General features: G+C 38.2%; 1 protein-coding gene across 2 annotated transcripts; it reads right to left on the bottom strand.

Moving 5' to 3' along the window:
* On the bottom strand, positions 1 to 23,168 carry Chordc1 (cysteine and histidine rich domain containing 1). Of its 2 annotated transcripts, none has more exons than XM_057766992.1 (11): positions 22,963 to 23,168; positions 19,073 to 19,122; positions 15,829 to 15,885; positions 14,873 to 15,030; positions 12,900 to 13,003; positions 12,131 to 12,189; positions 6,842 to 6,912; positions 5,865 to 5,970; positions 3,736 to 3,855; positions 3,197 to 3,259; positions 1 to 2,970 (listed from the first exon to the last, which is right to left on the bottom strand). In XM_057766992.1, exons 1-11 carry the CDS (start codon positions 23,024 to 23,026, stop codon positions 2,824 to 2,826), a joined length of 999 nt encoding a protein of 332 aa, XP_057622975.1. In that variant the 5' UTR covers positions 23,027 to 23,168; the 3' UTR covers positions 1 to 2,823. The 2 variants fall into 2 exon arrangements, with proteins under 2 accessions (XP_057622975.1, XP_057622976.1); XM_057766993.1 differs by lacking the exon at positions 22,963 to 23,168 and adding an exon at positions 22,424 to 22,481.
* Positions 23,169 to 25,492: the final 2,324 nt, after the last annotated feature.

Below are 25,492 nucleotides of genomic sequence, written 5' to 3'. Positions count from 1 at the left end.
TCTGCAAGAATGTTTTAATAGTTCTCTTCATTCTGATGAACTGATAAGAAAATCAAACAAGATCTATGTAAAGACAAAACCCCTAGCACAAGATACAATGGCAAAGCTCAACCAGTGCACTGACTATAGTTCTGTAAATGTACAGTCAGCCTATAAACAGCTGATTTCAATTCACGTTTTAATTGTTTACATTACTGGCTTACATTACAAGACAGGCTCCAAAAATTTCCTTTTAAGAATTCCACTAAAAAGGTTAAAATTAATCATTCTATTTTATGTAAAGGTTAATGTCTTACTTCTGTAAACTGTTTTTTATGTAATTTTACATGGGGAGATGACATACCATACAGAACTCCTGGACTAGTTTCATAATCCTGGCAACCTAAAGTTATTTCAAAATAAGCGGCTAGAAAAGACAGGCCAATTTAGGACATTACTTCCTCTGTGCAAGCAAAACTAGGCAAGAAAAACAACATTTGCGTTCCCCATGCTACAATGAGTCACAACATGTACAAAACATATCTGGTTTGGCAGCTTTGATGCCGTAATAAAAATGCATGTATGTAACAGAAATAATGTCTTCGAGCTAACAAGCATTTCATTAACCTTTCTTAATAAATTGACAGAGTAAAACATTCTTCTTTAAAAATACTGTTACTTTAACATAGAGTTTAAGGTGATTTCATTTAATTTTTATCTGAGTGACACACAGAGGTTCTGGAAGGAAATAACAATTAAATAATTAAATGGTCACAAACGTAACCACCGCACAATGTACTAAAAATGAAAGCAGTGCTGTGCAAGCAAGTGTGAGGTTAGGAAACATCATTGGCTTCGACAGTATCACCTCAGACAAGCTACTATTCAAGGGGAAACAGGCTCAGTAAGGAAGCGATACAAGTGTAATTAATATTTTGAGTCAAACCGATTCAACCTCTTCCCTCAGGCAGAAAGTAAGATCACTTTTCTAAATGAATTCATGTCTAACTAAAAACTTAAGAGACAATATTTGGATCCTAGTTTTTCATTGCCAAAAAATGTGAGCATGCCCTTGTATCAGTAGAGCTTAAAGACTAGATTTGTGTCTTTACACTTGTTGACAGAACTAGACAGAATGATGCATACAGTCGGCTGTATCTCACGTGAACAACATACTTGCCTGGTGCCCACAGAGTCCAGAAGAGGGACCAGTAACTGAAGTAGAGTTCCTTGAGTATATAAGTTGCCATTATGGGTGCAGGGAATCAACCCAACAGCCAGTGCTGTTAAGGGGGCTCTCTCCAGTGCCCACCCAGATTCTTTATTAACTAAGATAATATTTTGACTATACTCATACTTTCTTTGTAAGAATTCCATTAATACCAACGTAAACACCTTTAACTTTCATTTTGATTTATACCAGTTTAAGGCACCAATTTACTAGAGTTCTAACCTTCATATAACAGGTTTCCCCTTGAGCCGTGCCTCAAAAAGTAACCTATTCATTAACGGCTGTAATTGGCATAAATATAAATGTTCTGTGTCATATACAATTAATAGAAATGAGGTATAACATAAAATCAGTATTGTACTGGTAAACTTGTCAACCTCTTCGTGAAACCCTTAGAAAAATTCCAAAGAATCAAGCAGCTACACTAACACAGAACACGCAGCTGTCCTACTTGTTCTGAACTGCACACTTTGTTCCTGTCGCCTTGACCACAGCCTTGACCACAGCACACGACACAAACAATCAAGGGAGCAAAGGTTTATTTGGCTCGCAGTTTCAGAGGACACAGTTTACAGCGGCTGGGGAGGCAGCACTGAGAGCGCGGGACAGAGGTGGCTCCATGCCCTGACAGCAGGGGTGTATAATCCTTAAAGACTCACTCCTAGAGAACCCACAGGCCCAACATCCAGAAAGTTCCACAGCCTTCAAAACAGAGCCGTAAATTGGGGACTCAGAACAAGCTCTCAGAGGCATTCCAGATTCAAGCCTCACACATACCTTAACACATCTCAACAAAGCTACAGTCACAATTTTACAGATACAGTTTTCATCTGGGAGACAGAGATAATCTCTAAGAGATTTAGACTAGAAATTTAATAAAATTTAGTCAAAACATCATAAAAACACCTTTAAATAATTAAAAAGATTTTCAAAACATTATTGCTTACTCTTATGAAATGATAAATTTTAATCAAATTGATGCTTCTATAAACTTAATTTTATTTCCTATAGTCTTAAATTATATTGCTTGACAAGAACTATAGATATCGGTGTAACTTTCTGAAATTAAACGAACTGCAAACGAATTCTGTGAGCAGTACACAGAGATAGTGACTACACTGCTTTAGGGTTAGCACTACCGAAGTAACCACCTCATAGGGGAAACAAAGAACTTTTTTCTTAAAGATTTTCAAGAATTACAGTAACAAAGTTCGTGAAAAGGCCAATTAAATTTTTTATATTACACCTTTCTACCGTTCGAAGGGTAACGGTAATATAAGGATAAAAAAATCCTTTTATTTCTCTGCTTATAATAATTTTTACTAAGAAATACTATAATTATGCTTATGAGTTTTTTTTACTCCCTTTGTGTGTGGGGTAACAACTATGGTTTTACTATTGAGGAGACTTGGAGTCTTAATATGGAATTCAAAAGAAAGATAGAGGCACAAAAAAAAAAAAAATCAAGAGACTTTGGCTTTAAAGAAACTCATGATAACCCTACAATGGCAGATTAAAAAACAAACAACAAAAAGGTTACAGCAGCAAGCTACTACTTCACCACACACATTGAGAACTCTAAATCAGACAAGAGTTTTCTGCTTCTCTTCCAATCAATCTGCAATTTCTTCTTTTTGTTTCTCCTGCTTCTTGGTTGTCGGCAGTTCAAGACTAGCCCACTGCATGGGCTCTGCCTTTCTCATGGTGATCTCAATCTTGGTTGCGGTCATAGTCACGTAACTCCGTTTAACATCAATCACCTACAACACATCCAGAGTAAACATTAACTTGGTGCTTTTATTGGTCTCAGAAAAACACATCTTGCTTATTCTAATGTCAAAAATCAAGCCTCTGGAGCCATTTTTTATGCAATTTAAGTATCTTAATAGACACATTAAGGTTTTATTCATCAACTTTCCATGAGTATTCATTCTAAATTTTTTTTCATTATCAGGAAAAATAATTAAGTGGATTCATAATACTTACACCCCACAGTTTCACATTTTGATGAAATTCCTTCTCTCCTTCAAATACAATGTGAACATTTAACTGAAATAGATAAATTGTTATTTTTTGGTGGTAGATATTGAAAACCAGGCCTTAATACACACTAAGCATGCAGTAAAACAGTGAATCACATCCAGCCAAGAGTGATAACTGATCAGTGAAGGTTTGTGAAACCAAGCACCAATTACAAAGACAAGACGGACATTACTTAAGCCATGAGAAAATGTCAATGGTGGCTCCCCAACCTCCTGCTTCCTTTAAGAAAATGAGTATGAGAATAAAAAAATTAACTGAAAGGTTCATGCTGAAAAACCTATATTTTGTGATTCTTCTAAGAAAACTTCAGAACACAGTGTTCTGAAGAACAAACTTTAGAAACACACAGAAACACCGATTTTTCACTTAAAATACTGTTTCTATAAAAGTCATTAGTTTTCTGATCAGAGCTAAGAACTCTGAGAAAATATGAACAAATAATGCGTTAAGGGTAATTTTACTCAGTCAGTTCATAGACTCACCAGTGTACTGTTTGCCTCCACCTGGCTGAGCTCTGGCAGTGAATTCTTAGCATACACTGAGATGGTAACTTCACCGCCAGTCTGATGCCAGTCATGTCTACATGGAACAACTTTCTTCCCCTGTAATGTAATAAAAACCTTGTGATCTTAATACACAACACAACTTTTTAAAAAGAACTCGCTCAGTTAATAGAGGAAAATTCACCATGCACAATGAAGCACTTAATGCTTCGGGGTAACACATCTAAAGATTCCACCAAGAGGTTTAAACAATAAAGTATGATACAAATATCTTAACAAGTTTATGATGTGAGAACACCCTCATTTCTCCAGTTTGGCTTTTCTCCTTTAGGGCTATATATACAGTTACTGTTCACTTAGGAGACAATTTCACAAGCCTTACTAAACTTTATTCCATTCACATCCTATTGTCCATTAAGTTCTGTCACAGAATCATTCTTTGAAGACAGAAATGAGAAAGGAATTTGTTTGGTAAGATAAACAAGGTAACACAAGACTTGAAAGTCTGAGAACCTTGAGTTTATTTTGTACAAATGAAGAGTTTTGGGTGGTATTAGGGCTGGGGACTTAGCTTGGTACCATGCCTGCTTTGTAAGTATGAGGGGCTGAGTTTGGAACATCAACATCCACATAAAAAAAAAAATCATATATGGTAGCATGATTCTGTAATCCTAGTGCCAGAAGGTTAATCATAAGATCCCACAGCTGGAATGATGAGCTCTAGGCTCAGAGAGAACCCATATTTCAAACACAGTGGTGACACAGGAAGACAGCAAACACAGAACCATCATACCATGTATGCATGAACACACACACTGTCAACTAATAATTATTCCTATGATTATTAAATTATCTTGTCCTCTCATATTAGCATGCAGAAAATGTCACATTTGCAGAAATCATCTGTTGACTGCCAGTCTGGAAAGGACCATTATTCCTAGTGCTTTACTACAGTATCAATTCATTTCAAAAACAAATCAAACACTTATTTAAAAGAAAGAAAAAAATAGTTACATTTCACCAATACACTCTTAACTTTTAAAAAAAAAGTGAAGCATAACATTTATTTTTTCAAAGTATTTAAGGTTTTGATCTCAGAAAAAATATACAAGCATACCCTATTTTCTGCTAATAAAATATTTCTGCAAGTTTTATGGTAAGTAATCTATGATTCAAAATGGCAACAATGACATACCAAAGACTGAACACATGTCTAGCCTGAAAGTTCATCCTTGAGTTAAAACATAGAAGTTTTATGAACCAGAGAGGTTCCTAAAGTTACCAATGTCAGCACAGCACAAAAATTTGTTTGGATTAATCATGCTATTAAAATAGTAAGATCTGGCATACAAACCTTTATGTAGCAACAAACTGGTTTTATTTTCTCAACTTAAAGAGATTAAGGGAATTATGTTCATAGCCCTAAAATATTTTGATAGGAACTCATGCACTGCAACTCTTTCCTCCTTGATAAATTTCCCCAGAGCAAGCAGAGGCATTCTAAGAAATCCCACTGTGAACACTAGCTGGAGGGACCGTAAGTATGGTGGAATGATTCTGTGAGCAAAAAAACAGAAGTAGAGGGCTAACTATTGGTTTAGTGACATTAAATTAATAAAGTGCTTTTAGGAGACAATTTTCAAAGTAGAAAAGGCTGTGAACCTAATTTTTTCTAATACATTTTTAGATTCACTGGGTGTGTGTGAAGGCTTTCCTTGCATGTATGTCTGTGTACCACATGCATGTATGGTGTCTAATGGTGAGTCTCTGGGTGATGGGATGGGAACTAAATCTCAATCCTTTGAAAGAACAACAAGTGCTCTTACCCATGGGGCCAACTCTCTAGCCCCTGTGAAACTAATTTTAATAAGACAAGCATTTTCCAGTTTTAGTAGGTTTAAAGTATTTCTGAAAACTCACACACCTGCATCAATATACACAGGGTTGTTTTGTTGGGAGACTGAGATGCACTACTTTGTACATATGCCAATGCTTTACTTACCTTGTAAGAAAGCTAGTTTTATGCTATAAACACATGCTAATTTCAGATCTTTTAAACATGGCTTGGATGATCACAGGTCAGTATGTGAGCCTGAAAGGTGACTTACTGCATCTTTTTTAGTCCACACATGTTTCCCTTTTGTGCAGCCCTCCTGGGCTAAGAATGTATTAAAATCTGAGGTTTTTCTTCTACAACAGCTCCAATATTTCATCCTTTAAATCAGACAATGGATTAAAGTTATCATTAAAACAGATGTAATTAAGAAATAAATACTGCAACTTTAAATAACTTGCAAGTATTTATTAGTGAACAGTTAAAATGGATACATACTAGGAAAACTATTTAAAAACCAGGGTGACATTTATTAACTTAGCTTTTGAATAAATCTATAATCACAAATTCCAAGTCTAGATTCTCACTGAGAATGTAGACCCTAATTCCTTCATGAAGCTACCAAAAGTGATAGGAATGAGTACTGTAATAGCCACACTTCAACAACCCACTGAAGACCAAGGAACAAGGTAGAAACTAGTTCTTCCACACATGATGAACAATCTCAAAGAAGGGAAAACCACTACTACTAACTTGAGATAAAACCCTGCACAGGTAACTAAAAATTACATAGCTCCAGGCATCCGAAGCATTTGGAAACACAGTATAGAGACAAACTCAAAACTGAGAGTTATGGAAAAGCATGGGCTTTCCGCGCCCCATGGCCAAAAATTCTAATGTCCTAAAAATGAATGACAGTCTTTTAAGAAAAGCAATTCAGGCCACTTGGTAGGACATGCCTCTAAGTGCTCTCTGCAGGAGGCTAAGGCCTGAGTATCTTAAGGTAGAGGCAATGCACACAACCAAAGTCTAAATAAGAACACACTGAAAAATTACAATGATTACTTAAAAATTATAACTCTACTTTCCTCCTGTACTTAATGAAGGCAACTGCCTCTGCCCTTTTCTTAGGTTATTATAAGGATTAAATGGTAATGTAGGTAAATTTTTTTCCAAAAACTGCATGGCAATGTTTAAAAATATAAAGGTTTAATTACTACTATAAATTTTTATTAGGAATGCATAAATTACCCCTCATGAAAAATAGGTACTCCAGAATGATACACACAGACTTCGTCTAGACTCTGTAGACCCTGGTATGTCTAAAAAACAAAGACACAGAGAAAAAATTAGCTGTTCATCTCACACTTCCATCTTACACCTATCTGTAGTACTCGTTACTTTAGAAAATACTTAAATAACAGCAGCTATAAGAACACTGGTAAATTCATCAAGAAATGGAAAATGTCTCTCTTTTGAACATAAATAAACTATAGATTCCTGCAAAGAAAGAAAACAGAAAGGTAGCCAACTTACTAAATAAGAGGCTTTAAGGCTTTTAGGCATGAGGTTACAATGAACTATGTTCAAATATTTAAATTTACAGATATGTGTTGGAATCAGGGGACATACACTCTCCCCAAAACAGAGTATGATTTATGTGTTTAGTATACTCTGTGTGGGCATCACTAATTAATATGGAAAATCTAAAAAGCAATTCTGGAAGTTTCAGGAAATGGTGATATCTTATCCCTACAAATGGTAAAATGAGCTGCAGACCTATATAAACATCCATGGTTTGTCTGGAAGATCCGGGCCCCACTGCTGCTGTACATGAAGGCTCTACAGATGAATTCACAAAAAGTTATGTTAATAAAACATGGATGTAGCTGGTAGTATGTTCTCTAATTTTATAATCATATTAATTAAAGTAGAAGACCAAGATTTGGTGTTTCTTTTCTGTAGGTCCAAAGTACTAGGTGTTTATCACCTTAAGTACATAAATTCCAGTATATGAGAATCTGAACTTATCATTACTACCACCTAAATGTCTCTTTTCTTATCTTATCCAATGGCACCAAATGCATCCAGTCCTCCAAATCTGTCCTTTCTACCTCTGAAGTTATCACAAAATCTGGTCCAACTCAAAAGACTAACCCATTTAAACTCACTCAAGGACTAGCAAATGTTCCTTGAATGTCCTTTATTTAAAAAAAAATCTCGTATTTTCCACCATACTCAGTGTTTCACATAAAGTTCCTCTGCATGAGAAAATGTAACTCAGAACAAGTGGTGCAGGAGAATTGTCTGTATTCTGTCAATCTTGTTTTAAATAAACGGTGATCGGCCAGGCAGGAAGTATAGGTAGGTCAACCAGACAGGAAGTAGAGGCAGGGCGATGAGAACAGAATTCTGGGAAGGAGGAAGCACATTCCTCCCATTCCAGCCCAGACCACCGAAGAAGCAACATGTGACATGCCCCACTGAAAAAGGTACTGAGCCACAGGGCTAACATAGATAAAAATAATGGGTTAATATAAGCTACCAGAGCTAATAAGAAGACTGAGCTAATGGGCCAATCAGTTTATAGCCTAATGTAGACTTTGTGTGATTTTTTTTAGGGCTTGCCGGCTGTGGGTTACCGGGCGGGACATTAACCCCAACAAGCCGGCCCATCATGTTACAAACAAGTACTTCTTAAATAAAGTAGAACACTGTCAATAAAGGAAAAAAAAAAAAAAACAGGAAAACTTCCATTTCATGAAAACTAAAAGTCCCTTTGTTTATCAATGGTATCATGAGGCCAGTGGAAATCAAATGAAATTCCTCTGACAAGAGACCTGGAGCTAAAAGATATGAATAGTTCCTATAAGACTGCTAGGGAAAGGATGACAAGAAAGGCTAGCAGAGAGATCACGGGCATGTGGTCAGAGAGGAAAGATCTGAGCAGTAGGCACATCAGCGGGCACGCAACCACAACACCGCCGAGGTCAAGGAAACACAAAGTGAGAAGACTGTATGCTCTATCAGAAGAGCTGAACTATAAAACACTGATACAACAAAATGAGCCAATGTGGAGACAAGTGGATCCAATTCATCAGTACTGACAAGCATATAGAATATGCAACCTTTGAAATCTCCTATGTCTACGTATCTGCTGAAAATGAACACATACATCTAATCCCATTTCTAGATGTCACACACTGAAGTGTTTAAGGTCAGTGTTATTAAAAAAAAACAGTGGAAGGAAAAATCAATTATCAATTGTAGGACATGCTCAACAATGACATTCACAAAGCACCAAAAAGGGCAAGATTATTGTTATATTCCCTAAAACAAACCTAACAAACCCAAGTGAAAGATTAAGAAAGAGGACAAAGAGAGCAAGATACGTGCTGACAGATAAAGATAATCTTTTCAAGGGAACGTGTGAAGAAGTTGAAGATACTACCGGCTTCATTTTGAAAGTCATCAACTTTAAATTTGTACGTGAACAAGTTCTAGCAAATTTCACTATTTCAATGAAATAGATTAAGTATTTCTTAAATCCTCTATAATCTAAAAATTTAATTTCTCACCGCTAAAGGCACTTAAATTTGGTTATCTCTTAATTTCAACCTATATAAGGAAACAGTATTATGACATTCCCATTATTTTCTCTGTATTATTGCAATCAGTTTTATTAGATATACCTCCCTCACCCCATTGTTGGTACTTTTATTGAGTTGAATTTCCGCTTGTACTCTGCCACCTGTATTGCCTTTTCTTTTTTTTTTTTTTTTGTTTTTTTGTTTTTTCGACACAGGGTTTCTCTGTGGCTTTGGAGCCTGTCCTGGAACTAGTTCTTGTAGACGAGGCTGGTCTCGAACTCACAGAGATCCGCCTGCCTCTGCCTCCCAAGTGCTGGGACCACCGCCCGGCTTGTACTGCCTTTTCTACTCTCTACCAACAGTACCCAACTATGAAACCTGTGACCTCTAACGGCAAACTGGTGCAATGGTAGCACAAATATGAGGGCATAACAAATTGCCCTTTGACTGGATTCAAGGCCCACTCCATAAGATTCAATCCACACTTCAAACTATTAATGAAGCCAGAACCCGAGGCTAGACAGGTAGGCCATGTGCTCTGGGGGAAAATTACTACTTCTCTGCTAAATGAACAACACAGGGAAAATACATATTGCTAACCATAGATCAGAGAAGCTTCTTGTGGTTGATGGTAACTAACAGACAATTTGACAGTAGGTAGACAATGCGAAACCTTGGAGCACTCAGCCATAAATGGGATGTCTGAATATTCAAGGCTCAGGAATCTACGAAGTAGATTCTATGAGCCAGAAGTGGTGGATGACTCCAACGAAACAGCGTGCTCCACATAGAACTTATGTACACACAAACAGAGACCGTGACAGCATGCATAAGACTTGAAAAGGGAGGGGGGGGTAGATAATAAAAACTCCAGCACGGAGAAGGGAAAGTGGGCACACCTAACCAAGAAGCAATTTGCAACTGTTACCTGGTGAGAAAGGGGGAAAAAAATCTAACCATGCTCCAGGACAGGCTTCACGCTCACGAGGAACTGACCAAAACAAAACAAATTTCAGTTTTTATATGTGTGCACTTTCAGTATGATTCGGTGATTTACTTATTTGTGAGAGAGAGAGAGAACATGAAGTTGGGTGGATAGGGAGGATTTGGAAAGGCTTGGGAATATGAAAAGAATACTACCAAATTAAATTGAATGAAATTAAAAAAAAGTAATAAAATTGAAAATGAAAATAAAATTACCCCTTTTACTTACTACTTCTACCTTATACATATGAGGTTCTACTTCTGTTTCCATTCCACTTTTAGTGAGCAGGGGAATCTCAAACATCATAGAAGGACAACAAACCTGCTGACATCCCATCTTCACTCAACTGTAACTGGTCCGGCAACAATAAAGATACCACTTTTATTGTTATTTCATTATTTTATCAGCATGAGTACTTTGCCCAATCATGTCTATGCGCCAAATGTGTGCCTGGAGCCCAGGGAGGACAAAAGAGGTAATGGACCCTCTTGACCTAGAGTTGCACACGGTTGTGAACTGCCATATAGATGGTTAGAATCAAGCCTAGGCTGTATGAAGGAGCAGTCAGTGCTCTTAATCGTTTCAGACACTTGTGTCCGTTATTTTAAATAACATACTACTTAAACAATGGACCCCAAAAAAGAAATTACCCACAGGAATATCATGCTGGAAGAGAAGGCCTAAATTCTGTGCCAGTCAAATGGAAAAGCCAGACCTTTATTGGGACCTGGTGTAGGTAGTCCTTCTATGTATCACTTTTATGGATTAATGAATAAATCTGTTTCGGCCAGTGACTTAGCAGAATATGGCAAGGCAGGAGTTCCAAGCAGATAGAGGAAGAGAGAGTAGGGGGAATCACGGAGACGCCATGTAGCCACCACAGGGGAAAGATGTGACCTGCCATCTGGAACCTTGCTGGTAGGCCACGACCCTCGCAGTTAAATATAAAATAATGGAAATGGATTAATTCTAGATGTAGGAGCTAACTAGCAATACGCTTAAGCTATTGGCCAAGCAGTACTGCAAATAATATGGTTTCTGAGTGATTATTTTGGGTCTGAGTAGCCAGAATGAACAAAGGGCTGCTCCCAACAGGGACCACTTAGTTATGCATACCTCTAGGCCTCTATTTAAGCCATCTCTTAACACAAAATGGACTGGTGTGTGTGTGTGGGGGGGGGGGCGGCTGCTGGATCTTTGTCCCTCTTCCCAATGTGATCACATGTATTAAAAAAAAGCCTTTCCTGTTTTTCTCAGATTAATTTATCTATTTAAAAATTGGCTTATCAAAGATGGGTGTCTGAACTTGGCTTCTTGGGGCTTAGGCTGTGACTCTAAATTCACTAATTAACCATATTCTTGAAGACACAAGTATTCAGAGTATACTACTTCCTTAAGCACGGCTTTCAATTATTGCCCAAGCCCTGGGATCTTGCATGCACTGAGTAGCACAGATCTAAAGCCTTTCTACCTGCTCCCTCTAGGGATGGTTCTACTCCCAGGTTTAGTCCTCCTCCCCCCAATTCCGACCTAGTACCGCATCAGAAAGATCTTCACCAACAAATCTTATTTAAGTAGCCCCTGACTGGAACCTCTGTAGTTGCTCTGTTTATTAAATTTACTTCAGGTGTGTCTGCATTAATTATTCAATGGTCTAGTCTGTTCTCTTGCTCACATAATATATTCACTCCTCAGGTCTTTGTGTGATACTATTGTCTCCAGCCCCTGAACCAATGTCTAGCATATATCAAGTGCTTAGTAACTGTCAATTAAATTAGATTTATTCCCATAATTCTACCAGATGTTCCTCTTAGAAAATCTCTACTGTATTTATAGTCCTAGTGTTCAACGAAGTACCCAACATTTAACTAGCATCCAGGTGTTCGCTACCTTTAGAGTGATTCAGAGCCCTTTGCGTCCATGTTAAAATTTTACTCCATAAATCCAAAGTTTTATAATATATACCTTTGAACACCCTCCATTTTTACAAGAAGTCCCAATCTTAATTTCATCACTGTCTTCTTCTGCAATGGAAAAAAAAAAGGTAACACAAAGTTTCATAACTATGTTCTTTTAAAACAGAGGAATAAAATCTAAAACTACAATATTAAAATAGAATCTCACAGTTGTATTAGTCTTAAAAAATAATCTTTCTATAAAACAAGTAAGATTTAAAGAAAAAGAAATAGAGAAAAAGAAACCCACAGCCCAGCTGATCTGGTGCTGTACATTCCAGCACGGCTGAGGCAACAGGGCTGAGTTCTAAGATACCCTCAATCACACAGCAACATCCAAGACAAGCTATCAGACAATTCTTCTCTCCAAACAAAAGAAACAAAAAGCTGGACATCTAGTTTTGCGTATATGCCTCCAAATGATATGTGTTTCCATCCTATAATGCAGAACTTATCCAATTTTAAAGCTCTTATACAGCAGAAATCACGGAAGGTATTTTTGCCCCTTAATAGTACGTAGAGGTCAATGGATAAGAAAATAGATTTTATAGGATACGCAAAAACCATTTCAGTTATTGAAGAAATTTCGTTGATAGAGGAATTAAGGAGTGCTAGGTTTGCACAGGGACATAATCGATGAACTGAGTGCTCTTCCATGGCGCCATCAGCATCTGAGATGAAGTGAGTTCTTCCTACATCGTGCTACACTTCCACTCAGCGCTCTACAGCTGCCTCTTACTCACACAGAGCATTGTGAAAACAAAGAAACAGGGCCTTACCTTTCTTATCTTCTTCGTTCCCTGATGACAGTTTAAGTTTATCAAGTGCTTGTTTTAGGGAAGCAGATATTTTTAATTCCAAGTTTGTCATTGGCTCATCTGGGCTGGAGAATTTTGAAGCTATATTATCATCAATAGACCAAAGTATTTCTTTGTACTTAATATTGGCGACCTTAAAAATCTTCCATGAGTCATTAAATATTTGTTAAGTTATTCCTTTAAAAAGTATCTTATAAGCATTTATCAATATTTTAACTTTTAGTAAAATGATTCTTCTATTAAGAAATTAAGTTTCAAATATTAAAGACACTGCTAGCATTAACAGACACTACTACACAGTGGAGCCATAGGGAGTAAAGACTAGGAATGTAAACTCTGAGCACAAATTCTTAAGCACTAAGTGAAAGCATACTTATCTGTATTAGTAGAGTCAATTATCTTTATGTAGAGAAATGACATACAGACTTCCAAATTTAGATACAATTTTATGACAGTGTAAACCACAACCATCTTTTAATATTCCATAATGGTTAAGATATTATATATATATAATTTCCAAGTCTGACAATAAGTGAATATTAAGATTATTAATAAATATAACAATAGCCGGGCGGTGGTGGCGCACGCCTTTAATCCCAGCACTTGGGAGGCAGAGGCAGGCGGATCTCTGTGAGTTCGAGACCAGCCTGGTCTACAAGAGCTAGTTCCAGGACAGGCTCCAAAACCACAGAGAAACCCTGTCTTGAAAAACCAAAATAGCAATAAAATATATCATAGGTAATTCGCTCTGCATTCACAATGATAAACTGGGAAACATTAATAAAGTACAGTGAAACCATTTAACTCATGTATCAAATGGATGTAAATAAAACGTTTAAGTGATGGACAGCTACCTCACTGATTAGGAGAACATAGTGTTCTTTCAAAAGATTGGGACCAAGAGTTCTAACTCTGGTTCCAGGAGAATCAGATGTTCTCCATAGGTACCAGGAATGGAAGTGCTCAGATACACATGCAGGCAAAACATACCCATACAGATTAAAAAAAAAAAAAAAAAAAAAAATTTAATTTTTTTCATAGCCTCCTAAGTAGAACATAAATCTGAAGTCCATCATTTAAAAAATGGTATTAACTCATACTATTATTATATTTTAGGAAGCTCTACTGTGATGTAACAGATTAAAACACAAACTATAGTATAACAGAATTCTTGTCTTTTTCCAGTACTTTTTTTAATGGCCTAGGCTTGTGTTTGACAGTCTACTAAGACTGAATTAATAATGCAGGTGGAATAAAAGCATTCTGATCTTGAACTATAGCCTATACTTCAAAATATTAATGAGCAAACAAACATCAAAACTAAGGATTCTTGTGCTATATATGTAAGTCTATAAATTTATTTAAGTATAATAAAGAAAAAGGAAGACTGTAAATTTATAGTGTGAATAAAAGCTTCAATTGATTTCAATGATTTCTCAGGCTTGTACTGAAAAAGAACTCATCTGAGAGACATATCTGGAGCCCAAATCCTGAGTTTACATTTTGTAGTTCAAGTTCTAAAACAACCACTATTTAAGTGCAGTTTGAGGCTCTTGTGTTACACCAGAAAATGAAGACGTACAACTTCCCAATTGTGGGCATGCCCTCAAAAATGACAGGGTTATTGCCAAAAGAAAAACACATACAGTGGCCTCATTAGATACAATGTTATGCCTTTATATACAATTGTATATAAAGGACTGAGCAGTTCAAGCTCTGGGTCCAATGTTTTCAAATGTCATGTCAAGCATAAACTGTACAATAGTTGGTGGCATTCTTTTTATAGTTCCTTGAGTCAGACATTCTAATAAATAATTTGGAGAAACTGTAAAAAAAAAAAAAGATATGCCTTTATATACAATGTTAAAAAGAATTACCACTGGTAAATGCCATTATCATAGTCTTACAAATACAAGCAGCTGTATAGAGTATACCTTGGCCTTTTTATTGCTTCTACTGGTTTAGGGGCTTGAATGATGTGTTCCTGAAATTTCGGTTTTAATTCAGACAGCTCTTTCTTCTCTGTAGTCTTGACTTCAGGCTTGACTGGTTCAGGTGGCTTCTCACTGTTATGCCTACCTTTTGTACATCCCTGTCAGTATAAGATACAAACGAACAGTTATGCTTTCACCTACTTTATGTATTATGTATGTTTGTATTTTTGGGTGCTTTAAGAAGCAAATTATGTATATATGCCAAAGCCTATTCAAAAAGGCCGCAGTCTGCAGTCTCAGTCAGCAGAGTGCTTGTCTAGCATGTAGCTCTGAGTGTGACCTCCAATACCACTAAGCCTGGAGTAGTTTCAGCTGTAATCTCAGCATTTGGATTCGGAAGCTGGAAGTTCAGGAGTTCCAGGTCATCCTCACTTCTACTTGGGTTTTGTGAGTCCCTGCCTTAAAACAAGACTTTCAATCTAACATCCCAATCTAAGCTTCAACTTTCCTATTAAACTGAAATGTCTTAGCTTGAATAATCTTTTACAACTCACTTTTCTCATCTATAATATAGAAACAGCTTTCTTTCTTGGTGCCATATAAAACAATGAACCATCAAGTTGGTTTCTTGATAAATAAAATTTACTGCCTCTAATTAAAAATATGCTTTATCATTGCTTGCCTGTGACTTCCTTCCTTCTTTTCAGGATTACCAAAATCAAGAATGTAAAATATATTTATGTATATATGGTATGTATGGTTTGTAGTTAACATAAAATCCTATTCTCCAATGCAAACAAAGGATTTTTAGAGGCTGTGGAAGAGATGAATCCCCTTTGTAAAGTTTGGTGTGACCTGATAGCTGAGTTAGTGGATAACAGTGATCTGACTGCTCCATCTGGAGTTTCTAAGAGGATGTCCTTTGAGAAAAATAAAAAGAATAAATTAGTACTTACTACAATGCTTAAAAAGTCAGAAAAATCAGTCGTTCTTCTCTTACAGCAGGACCAACCCTATAAAACAAGGAAAAACAAGCAGACGCTTAAAACTGTGCTGCTCTCTTTCCCTGAATCCTGACATATACACACACAAACATACAAGAGTTCAGTTTTCTTAAGGTGCTTCCTAATCACATGACTTTTTAAATAATCACTAACTATTTAAAATAGAAAATCAGAAGCTTTTGTTTATGAATACGATTTGACCTTTTAGAAAAAAGTTTTTAAACATCATCTACTGGACTACGGATATAACTCACTGGAATTCTTGCCTAGTGCCAAGTTCAATTCCAAGCAAACACTCTCTAATTCATATATTTAAAGGATCTGACAAATAAGGTCATTAACTTGGGGGGAGCCTACTAAGTAACAATTATAGCACTGTCGTTTCTAAACAGTTAAACTAACCTTTCAGCGAGAAGCAGAGCAGACAAAAGCAACTGAAGTAAGTAAGGTTTTAACCAACTGTCAAATGACTCTTTGGGATTCAAGCAGGGAGTTTATAAAACCTGGAAAGGAGACAGATGTCACCTGTTATAATGCCCTCTTCTGCCCACCAAGTTAAAAATGAGCCAGGGCAGAATGTTGATAATGAATTAATCAGTGGGGTAGTTTTTATCTTACCAGAGTTAAACATGCTCATAGTAATAAATGATTTTATTGGTCTACCATCTCAAACAGACATCTTGGGTTTTGGGTAATAAGAGCAGTCCTTAAGTGACTAGAAAGTTAAACCAATGACAATAAGGCTCAATAATTCCTCCTTGGCTAGCCAGAAAATTGACTGCTTTGGTCTTTAGAAGCCTTCATCATCCCGATTCTTTTTCAACCCTTAATAAAAGTCAACAGGAACAAAGAACAGAGGCCCTGGTTCTGATACTCTCTCCTTCCACTGATTGCCTCACCACCACCTATAAGATGTACTATTCATTCTTTCATTGTACTCTGGTTTCATTAAAAGCTTGTCTGGCTTTTCTGCTGGCCTCCATCTTTTCTTTGTCTGGTGTTATACCACTGAGGAAGGGGTCTAATTTTAATTATTTCACCCAAAAACCAGGTACTTTACCATAAACAGCTTACTGAAGGTGGCTTTTAGTTATTGATTTTAATTCTAATGTAGTAGGAAATAAGGAAATAGAAATACAATAAATATCCTTGTGGCCCCAAATTCATATTAAGTTCATGTGGGACAGCTTAAAGCATAGAAGTTTTGGTAGTGAATTTTGTTTTTTATAACATTATATGCACTACCAGGTTATCTTTACAGTTCTTAAAAAGAAAAATTAAATATTCTATAATTTACTGTTTTTCCTTTTCTTGTGAACTTTAGATTAAGATGCACATGAACCAATTACCATACTCTTACAGCATTTAAAGAGTGCTGATACTATTCAACAAATTTAATGGTGTGTGTGTGTGTGTGTGTGTGTGTGTGTGTGTGTGTGAGAGAGAGAGAGAGAGAGAGAGAGAGAGAGACAGAAACTTAGCATTTAACTGGTACATGGAAAAAATGTAAACAAGGTGCAAGCAGCTAAGTGTGTGTTATCTGCTCAGTTCTGTGTGAGGAACACTTTTGGAGAGGGTCCTTTGTCCAGCTCCTGCTCTGATCATTTTAGCCTCGTTAACAGCCTTTCTGTGTGTTGAAACCGATTATGAAGGTGTACTTTTCTTTCTTGGAAAAGGACTGTTTCTTGACTGCCGTGCCTTATCCTCTTACTGTACTTGTTTATTTCTCACTTTCCCCTTCTACTTTTTCCCATTTCCTAACCATAGGGATGTTTCTCATTTTTGTTCCTGAAGTACATTTGTTTGTGTCCTCAAATTGTCAACTCTAGTCTAGTGATTCTTTGTCATATTCTGTATGTATGCGCTCTACAGATAGCATCAAACCATTCCTAAACTGAAGTGTTTGCATTACTCTCATTTCTATCGTTGTGTTGGTTTTTATTAGCTCTGTTCATTGTGTGAATATGTAAGGGGGGGAGGGGATAGAGGCCAGATGTCAACATCTAGGATCCTCTGCTCTCCACCTAACTTTTTGAGACAAGGTCTCTTATAAAACCTGGAGCTTGATAATTCACCTAGATTAGCTAGACAGAAAGGCCAAGGACCTGCTTTTCCCTGACCTGGGTTAAAGACAGGCCCTTCACTTTGATTTTATATATGTGTTGGGGATCCAAATTTAGGTGTCATGCTTGGATGAGTGATGGCACTGTCAATCATTCTCCAGACTCTCGTTGTCTGTCTGTATTCTACACTACGTATTATAAATCTTGGATTCCAAGACTCAATAAATTTCAGGCAATACAAGGACTGATATAAAGCCACTAGTTTTCTACTTAATGAAATGAGTAGTTAAATTTATATTAACAACAATAAAACACTTTAGTATAAGGGGAATATTGAGAGAAAAGTTCTGTAATGTTAATATTCAAGGAAAGATTATAAGTAGCCTTATGCTTACAAAATTAAGTTTATCTTTCTCTAAAAATGCATATACTGAGAACTTGCACACCTCATAATAGTCATGAATTTTTAAAAAGACAACATCAAAAACCTTGTCAAAACAAAGCAAATACAAATAAAAAAACTGCCACTGTACAATTTCTCTGATTCTTCAGCTCACCAAGGAAATAAAGGAGAAAATACAGTATGACTTTTCCAATAAAACACTTGTAGAAGCATTAAACATCTGAAACAACCAATATAATACTCAGAGGAGAGCCAGGAGGTGGTGGCACGGGGCTTTAATCCCCTTACTTGGGAGGCAGAGGCAGGCGGATCTGTGTGAGTTCAAGGCCAGCCTGGTCTACAAGATCTAGTTCCAGAATAGGCTCAAAAGCTAAGGAGAAACCATGTTTCGAAAAAACAAAAACAAAAAACAAACAAAAAACCCAAACCATTCAGACAAAGCCTTTTTTATTAGCCAGCACCGACAGACTAAAGACCAAGCAGTATAACTGCTTTTATTTAACTTGGAACTTAGGAAGGGAATAAATCATTAGGAAAAAGAGTCGGAATGTAAATAACTTTATAATGAGGAAACATTACTGTCTACTCTCTTCTGTCTTTAAAGACTATGTTTAAAGCACCCTCAAATGGTCATTAAGAAAAACTGACAAGCTGAAGCAGAAAAAAAAAAATTATATCTTTAATTTTTATCTTGCAAGTATAAAGAAACTGAAAAGTAACTTGTTCCTACCTTCAGGGCATCATGAAATACAGGTACACCTGGGTGGTACGTGCAAGCATCTGGTCAAAACAGAGAAACGAAACAACACAGCTGTTTATCAATTACAAGTTTATGTTTCCCTCCTTAGGGTGGTTAAGGGTTTGATCGTTTTTCCAAAAGCAGGCAAATTACTCTTGGCACTTCATTAAGTTTTTGTATTAAAAAAGTAAGTTAAATCTCTAACAGTATGATACAGGGACAAAATACAGAACTGTTCAATAATAACACACGGGAATACTCTGTGGCAGTGGTTCAACCTTCCTTATGCTGTGAACATAAGGAATACAGTTCCTCATACTGTGGTGACTCCCCAACCATTAAATTATTTCATTGCTACTTCATAACACAATGTAAGTATCTGTTTTCCAATGGTCTTAGGAGACTTCTGCTAAAGGACCATTTGATCCTTAAAGGGGTTGTGGCCCACAGGCTGAGAACTCTGCATTCTTCCATCTTTTGTAATAAAACTTCTTTACTACTAAACTTGAAGTCCTAATGATTCTGGCAATATCTCTTTTTTATTCTCTAAGAATTTCATACATGTGCACAAATTAGCTCAGTCGTACCCATCCTCCTCACGTGCTACCCCCACCTACTCACCTCCATCTCCTTTCCCCAGAACTTCACACCCACTGAGTCCAACCAGTGCTGTCTATAGCCACTCCCCTGAAGAAAAGTCATTCCTGTCCCAGCTGCCATCACCTGCCAACAGCTTCCCAGCTTAGCTTGGGGGAAGCACAGACTTTCCTTCTCCCTGTGGGCTGGAATATTTGAACTAGAGCATGTTGTATTGGGCAGTCTTGTGCGCGCAACCACAGCTGATACATGTATGGAACAGTCACATTATATTGAGAGCACAGAATTTCACAGCTCTCCTTCCCATCTTTTGTTCTCAATTATCTCTTCAAAACAATATCTTTTTTTTTTTGGTTTTTCGAGACAGGGTTTCTCTATGGCTTTGGAGCCTGCCCTGGAACTAGCTCTTGTAGACCAGGCTGGTCTCGAACTCACAAAGATCTGCCTGCCTCTGCCTCCCAAGTGCTGGGATTAAAGGTGTATGCCACCACCACCGGGCAACAATATCAAATTTAAGTATACTTATAAACTGATCCATAAAAATTGCCCAAGCTTCTCTAAAAAGATATATGAAAAAAATTAACTCAACATTTTAATCACTGCAGAAATATCTAATTGCTACATTAACATTCTTAACAAGTAATTCCTAGATACAAGCCAGAGTTCAGTTCTATAATATATTTCATGGTTGCTATTGATCATTTTATATTTCTGGTCTCTTCTCCATATTACAGAAATTTTAACTTATTTAACTCGTATACAAAATACGTTTATTACCACTAGCAATGTGGAGTATTTTATTCGTAATAAACACACATTATCTGAGAATGCAGTATACCATGATGTTAGAGAAAGACACTTATATTCCTCTGTAATTTTCTTTTTTTTCTTAAATATTTAATGATTTATTATGTATACAATATTCTATCTGTGTGTATGTCTGCAGACCAGAAGAGGGCAGCAGACCTCGTTACAGATGGTTGTGAGCCACCATGTGGTTGCCGGGAATTGAACTCATGACCTTTGGAAGAGCAGGCAATGCTCTTAACCACTGAGCCATCTCTCCAGCCCCCTCTGTAATTTTCTTACTTGACTCAAACTTCCAAGTTTAATTCCCCCATCCTGCCCCAGCTTCCCAACAATTTGATTCCCTGTATTGTCCTTAAATCTCTCTACCCTCTACTATTATCTCCTATTACTTCTTTACTAAGTGCTGGTTATGCATACAAAGTACTAGGTAATGGAATGGGACACCAAGAGAACCCACAGATTAGGAAGAGGCTACTAGTTACATACTGCAGAGTTAGAAGAAGGAAGCTGGGCATGGAAATGTGCATGCACAAAGATATGAAGTTGAGAGAGAATAGCAGATCATTTAATTTAATGTGCAATCACTACCATAAAGTATACAATGTATAAACACAGCTGCATCTTCACCATGTAACCAGCATTGAGTTAACTGTAAAAATCACTGCTTTCAAAGGAAATAACATTAGATAAGCAGAAGAACGTCCTCTAGCATTTCTCAGGCTTACCAGTGTTGCTGAAATTCATATTTACAGCAGACTAGTGACTATATTGAAGGCCTTTTTACACTAGGCTTAGATGAAATCTTCACTTGTCACTCGTAGCTGCTGTGCTGTTTGCAAACGCGTGTCTCCTTTAGAGTACTTAACACATGTAAGCTATGATTCATATTTCTTTTTAACATGTACTTGAATCACAAACTAAAACGTCCTATCATCTTGCATTTTTGCACACGAGGCAAAACAAAACAAACAAAAATAAAACTAAAGGGATGAAATAAGTCAATAAACGTGGAAATTATACTACACTATTATAAACGGGATGACTGCATGCAGACTTACAGCTTCTTACAAATACGACATCATCACTGCACTCCCTGAGAACACAGACCACAACGGGCACCTTCAACATAAACAGTTTAATTTATAATTTCAACGTAAAAGATCAAATTATCCCCATTCCAAAAAAACTTTCTCTTAAATCCAGTGTTATCAACTGCCATTCATTCAACCAATTTACTTGACATTTATCCCTAGTTTCTAAAACAATTTCCACTTTGCTAAAGTGAACACATTTCTCTCCAGGTGACTGGAGTTCCCTGCTGTAGGAATGCTGTTAATAGCCCCAAATTGATGATTTACTCCTGTCGCTTTCCTAGCCTGGTTTCTGTGTTTTTTGTTTTTTTTTTTTCACCTTTTCTAAGTAATACACCATTCCACACATGGATAGACTAACTTTCAGTAACAAGTTGGTACCACTCCCAAACTTTGGACCAGAATCTAGTACCCTAAAAATATTGCCCCATGCTACCTATAAAGCAGCAGTATATTCAGTATTAAAGTAAAACGTGCACATAACCACGGCAGTTTAACAAGTGCTTGTAGGGTGGCTTCATCTTTCCTTTTAAATCCTGTACCAGTCTTATTTAGAAAGAACTCATCAGTTTACATGGAAACCAAGATAAATATTTCAAACACCGCAAACGTGAAAAAGACATCTAATTAAGGTACTGGTTTTAAACTCTTCTCACAACGCGGAACTCCGGTCTGAAGCGAGACACTTCACAGGATAGTTAAATTACATAACGAAGGGTCAGTTCAATACCATGCATATAAAAAGCATACTATACATGCCAGGTAAATCTGAGACAAGTGTTGCCACTTTCCACAACAGTCTAGTAATCTGCATAATTATCCCACTCAATAACGAGACTCACACCTCTGGGTTCACGCACGATAGGTGCTTTGCTTTCACTGTACATTCTTAATTAGAGCACACAGGCTTTTGGAACACCACTGGGGCTCATCTCATGCTGGTCGGCGTGGTTTAAAACTGCAGGCCCCAGCAAAACTATACCGAAAACGTTGCTACTGTGAGACGGATGGATGTATGAGAGTCATTTCCGCAACCAAGCACAGTTCTTCAGAAGACAAGTAAATAGGAGAGGTGGGCTGAACGAGCGACGATACGCTTCTCACTAGCACTCAAAATGCGACAAGTCCAATGCGAGACCGGTCTACTGCCCTCTTCCCCGGCCCTCCCGCGCCCAGGAATCAAGGCAGTGACAAAGCGTAAACCGGGTCACGTTAGCCCTGGAGCTGAGGAGGTGCAGGGGGTCCCCGGTGAGGGATGAGGGGCACCCGAGACAGCAGCGGCCAGCCCTAGGCGTGGGAGACACGTGGAGGCTCCCGGAGCGGCGGGAGGTCGAGACTGGGCCGGCGAGCGGCGGGGAGGCTCGGGGCCAGGGTCCTCCTTACCGTCCGCATTAGTCTCCGGGTCGAAACGCTGGCCGCAGCCGCGGTTGTAACACAGAAGCGCCATTCCGTCTCCCAGGTGAAACCCACACGGCCGGGACTAAGAGGAAACCACCACGCCAATCGCCGGCACTACAGCAGACGACGGCGCTGGCTTCCGGTAGCCGCCGGTGCCGCTTCAGGAATTTTCGCGAACGTTCGGGTTGCACAGGCGCAGAAGAGTCGAGAAGCTGGGCCCGAGCCAGGCGCTTGTCGGTAGATTCCCCGCCGGACTCCCGCGGGAGAGCGCAGTGGGGGTGGACTCGGACAGTTATAGATGAGACACCCGGGGCCGGAAGCGGAAGTCACGGCGAGCCACGCTCCCTTTGTGCCCCGCATCCTCTAGGCGGTGGTGGTGTGTGCTGCGCAGTTCGTGGCCTGAGGCAGCGGCGTGCCGGGTCCTCCCTGCAGACGCCCTCTCGGCAGAGGGTGAGTGAGGAGGGTGAGAACCGCCACCTTAACCGGTCTCTGGGTCCGGATCTGCGCAGCCGCAGTCCGTCACAATTCTAAGTTGCTATTTCACATTAGCTGCCACTAATCGGTCTCATAGAGTAAAATTTCAAGTCCATTGTACAAAGCACATACATTAATAGACAACATGCAAGCGATATCATCCTGAGCAGATACTTTCAATAGGGCACTTATGAAATAGCAAACACCGTGGATGAGATACACCAAAAGGATGTGTACTTTTCTGACAAGCCCGTTTATTATTAATGGAGACCTGCTTACATCCCAATGAGACTTCTCATTTTTCCATATCCTTTTAATACCTAGAAATATCAAGTTTATGTATTACTTCAACATAAATAAAGTTATGTATTCCTTTAACCTAAGATGATTTCCATTTTATGTCATTGCTAAGTCATTCTTAGGAATGATGGATGTTTGCTGAATTCTGTCATTTACACGTTTTCCTATAATCTCACTGTTATGCCCAAATCGTCGATGTCCCTCAAAAACCAACAAGGAGACCAAGTCCTATATGTAAAAGCAAAGGGCCTTTATTTTATGCAAGTTTGCAAACTCAGTCTCTCTGTATTGGAATATCTGGAGAGAGCTCAGTTAAAGTTGGGTTTTTATAGTAGTAAAGGTGAGGTGAGGGGTTTCTGAGGTTCAAGTCCCCTGATTGGCTGACAGGATGTCCTGGTGAGTCTGCTGCAAGGTGATCCCATCTACAGCGGTTGGAACGCTAGGCATTTCCTTTGGATGGTCTGTTCTTGGGTCGTGCTCGGTAATCTCAGTTTGTGGTTCTTCCTGCAAACAGGTATTGCTTCAGGGTAAACTACTGAGACTCAGGCCTCCATTAAACTTATCAATGTTGAGTCCTACTCTGGAAGGTGATAATGGTTGGAAGTAAAGAACTTCCTTTGGGTGGTCTGTTTCTATTTAGCTTATCATAGCTGGCTCCTACACTCACCAATTTATGCCCATCAATAATGAACTTATTGTTTATTGATTTTTTTCTATTCCCCTAGGAAGTAACTAATACTGTGTAAAGGGCATAAGCCTTTTAAATACTTCTAAGTTTTTAAAGACTATATATTGCCAATTGATTTCTAAAAGGTGGTACCAGCCGGGCGGTGGTGGTGCAAGTCTTTAATCCCAGCACTTGGGAGACAGAGGCAGGCGGATCTCTGTGAGTTCGAGACCAGCCTGGTCTACAAGAACTAGTTCCAGGACAGGCTCCAAAACCACAGAGAAACCCTGACTCGAAAAACCAAAAATAAATAAATAAATAAATAAAAATAAAAAAATAAAAGGTGGTACCAATTTTTATTTTAGCCACAGATATCTGCTATTAGTAGACCAGAGAAATTAATCATAAATAATAAGAAATGGATGAGAAGCTCTAAAGTTTTTATTTTGGCCAGCTCCAGTGTTGCGTATCATAGGGTCACAGCATCAGTAATGGGGTTGTTAGACGAATCATTTAAGTAAGCTTAATATTTAATGTTAGTTGTTTTTCACTGATACAAATTTACATTAAGAAAATAATTGATTATAGTGAAAGACCCCCAGTGCTGAGGAGACTCTCACTCAAGTTTCGTGATAGCACCCCCCCCCCCCCAGTAACGAGGCTATAATCGATGAGATGGGAACCAGTGCACTGGGGCCGAGACTCATAACCCACGCAGGGGAAGAGTTCGACACCGAGTGACCGGGAGAGGGGGTTTTTAAGGGAAGAAACCACAGCCCAGTAATCCAAGAGTCATAGACAATTCCAAAAATCCAGTGATGGTCACAAGGGGGCAATTCCCTGCCTCTCAGGACCACTCCCAAGGTCATAATCAGCTAGTTCCTAAAACACAGTACAATGATAATCACAAAGGGGAAACTCCCTGTTTCTCAAGATTATTCTCAAGATTACAATCTAACTTTATCTTCAGCTAGTTCCTGAAACACAGTCATTGAACTGGCTAATCCTGGATTTCTGATTCTTCTCTTCCTGCTTAGATTTTCAGCTATTTTCTTCCTGCTGGGCGGGGGGGGG

This window comes from Chionomys nivalis, chromosome 4 (assembly GCF_950005125.1).
Source record: "Chionomys nivalis chromosome 4, mChiNiv1.1, whole genome shotgun sequence".
Classification (NCBI taxonomy): Eukaryota; Metazoa; Chordata; class Mammalia; order Rodentia; family Cricetidae; genus Chionomys; species Chionomys nivalis.
Note: the sequence above shows the minus strand (reverse complement) of the source record. Positions and strands in the feature narration are given on the sequence as shown.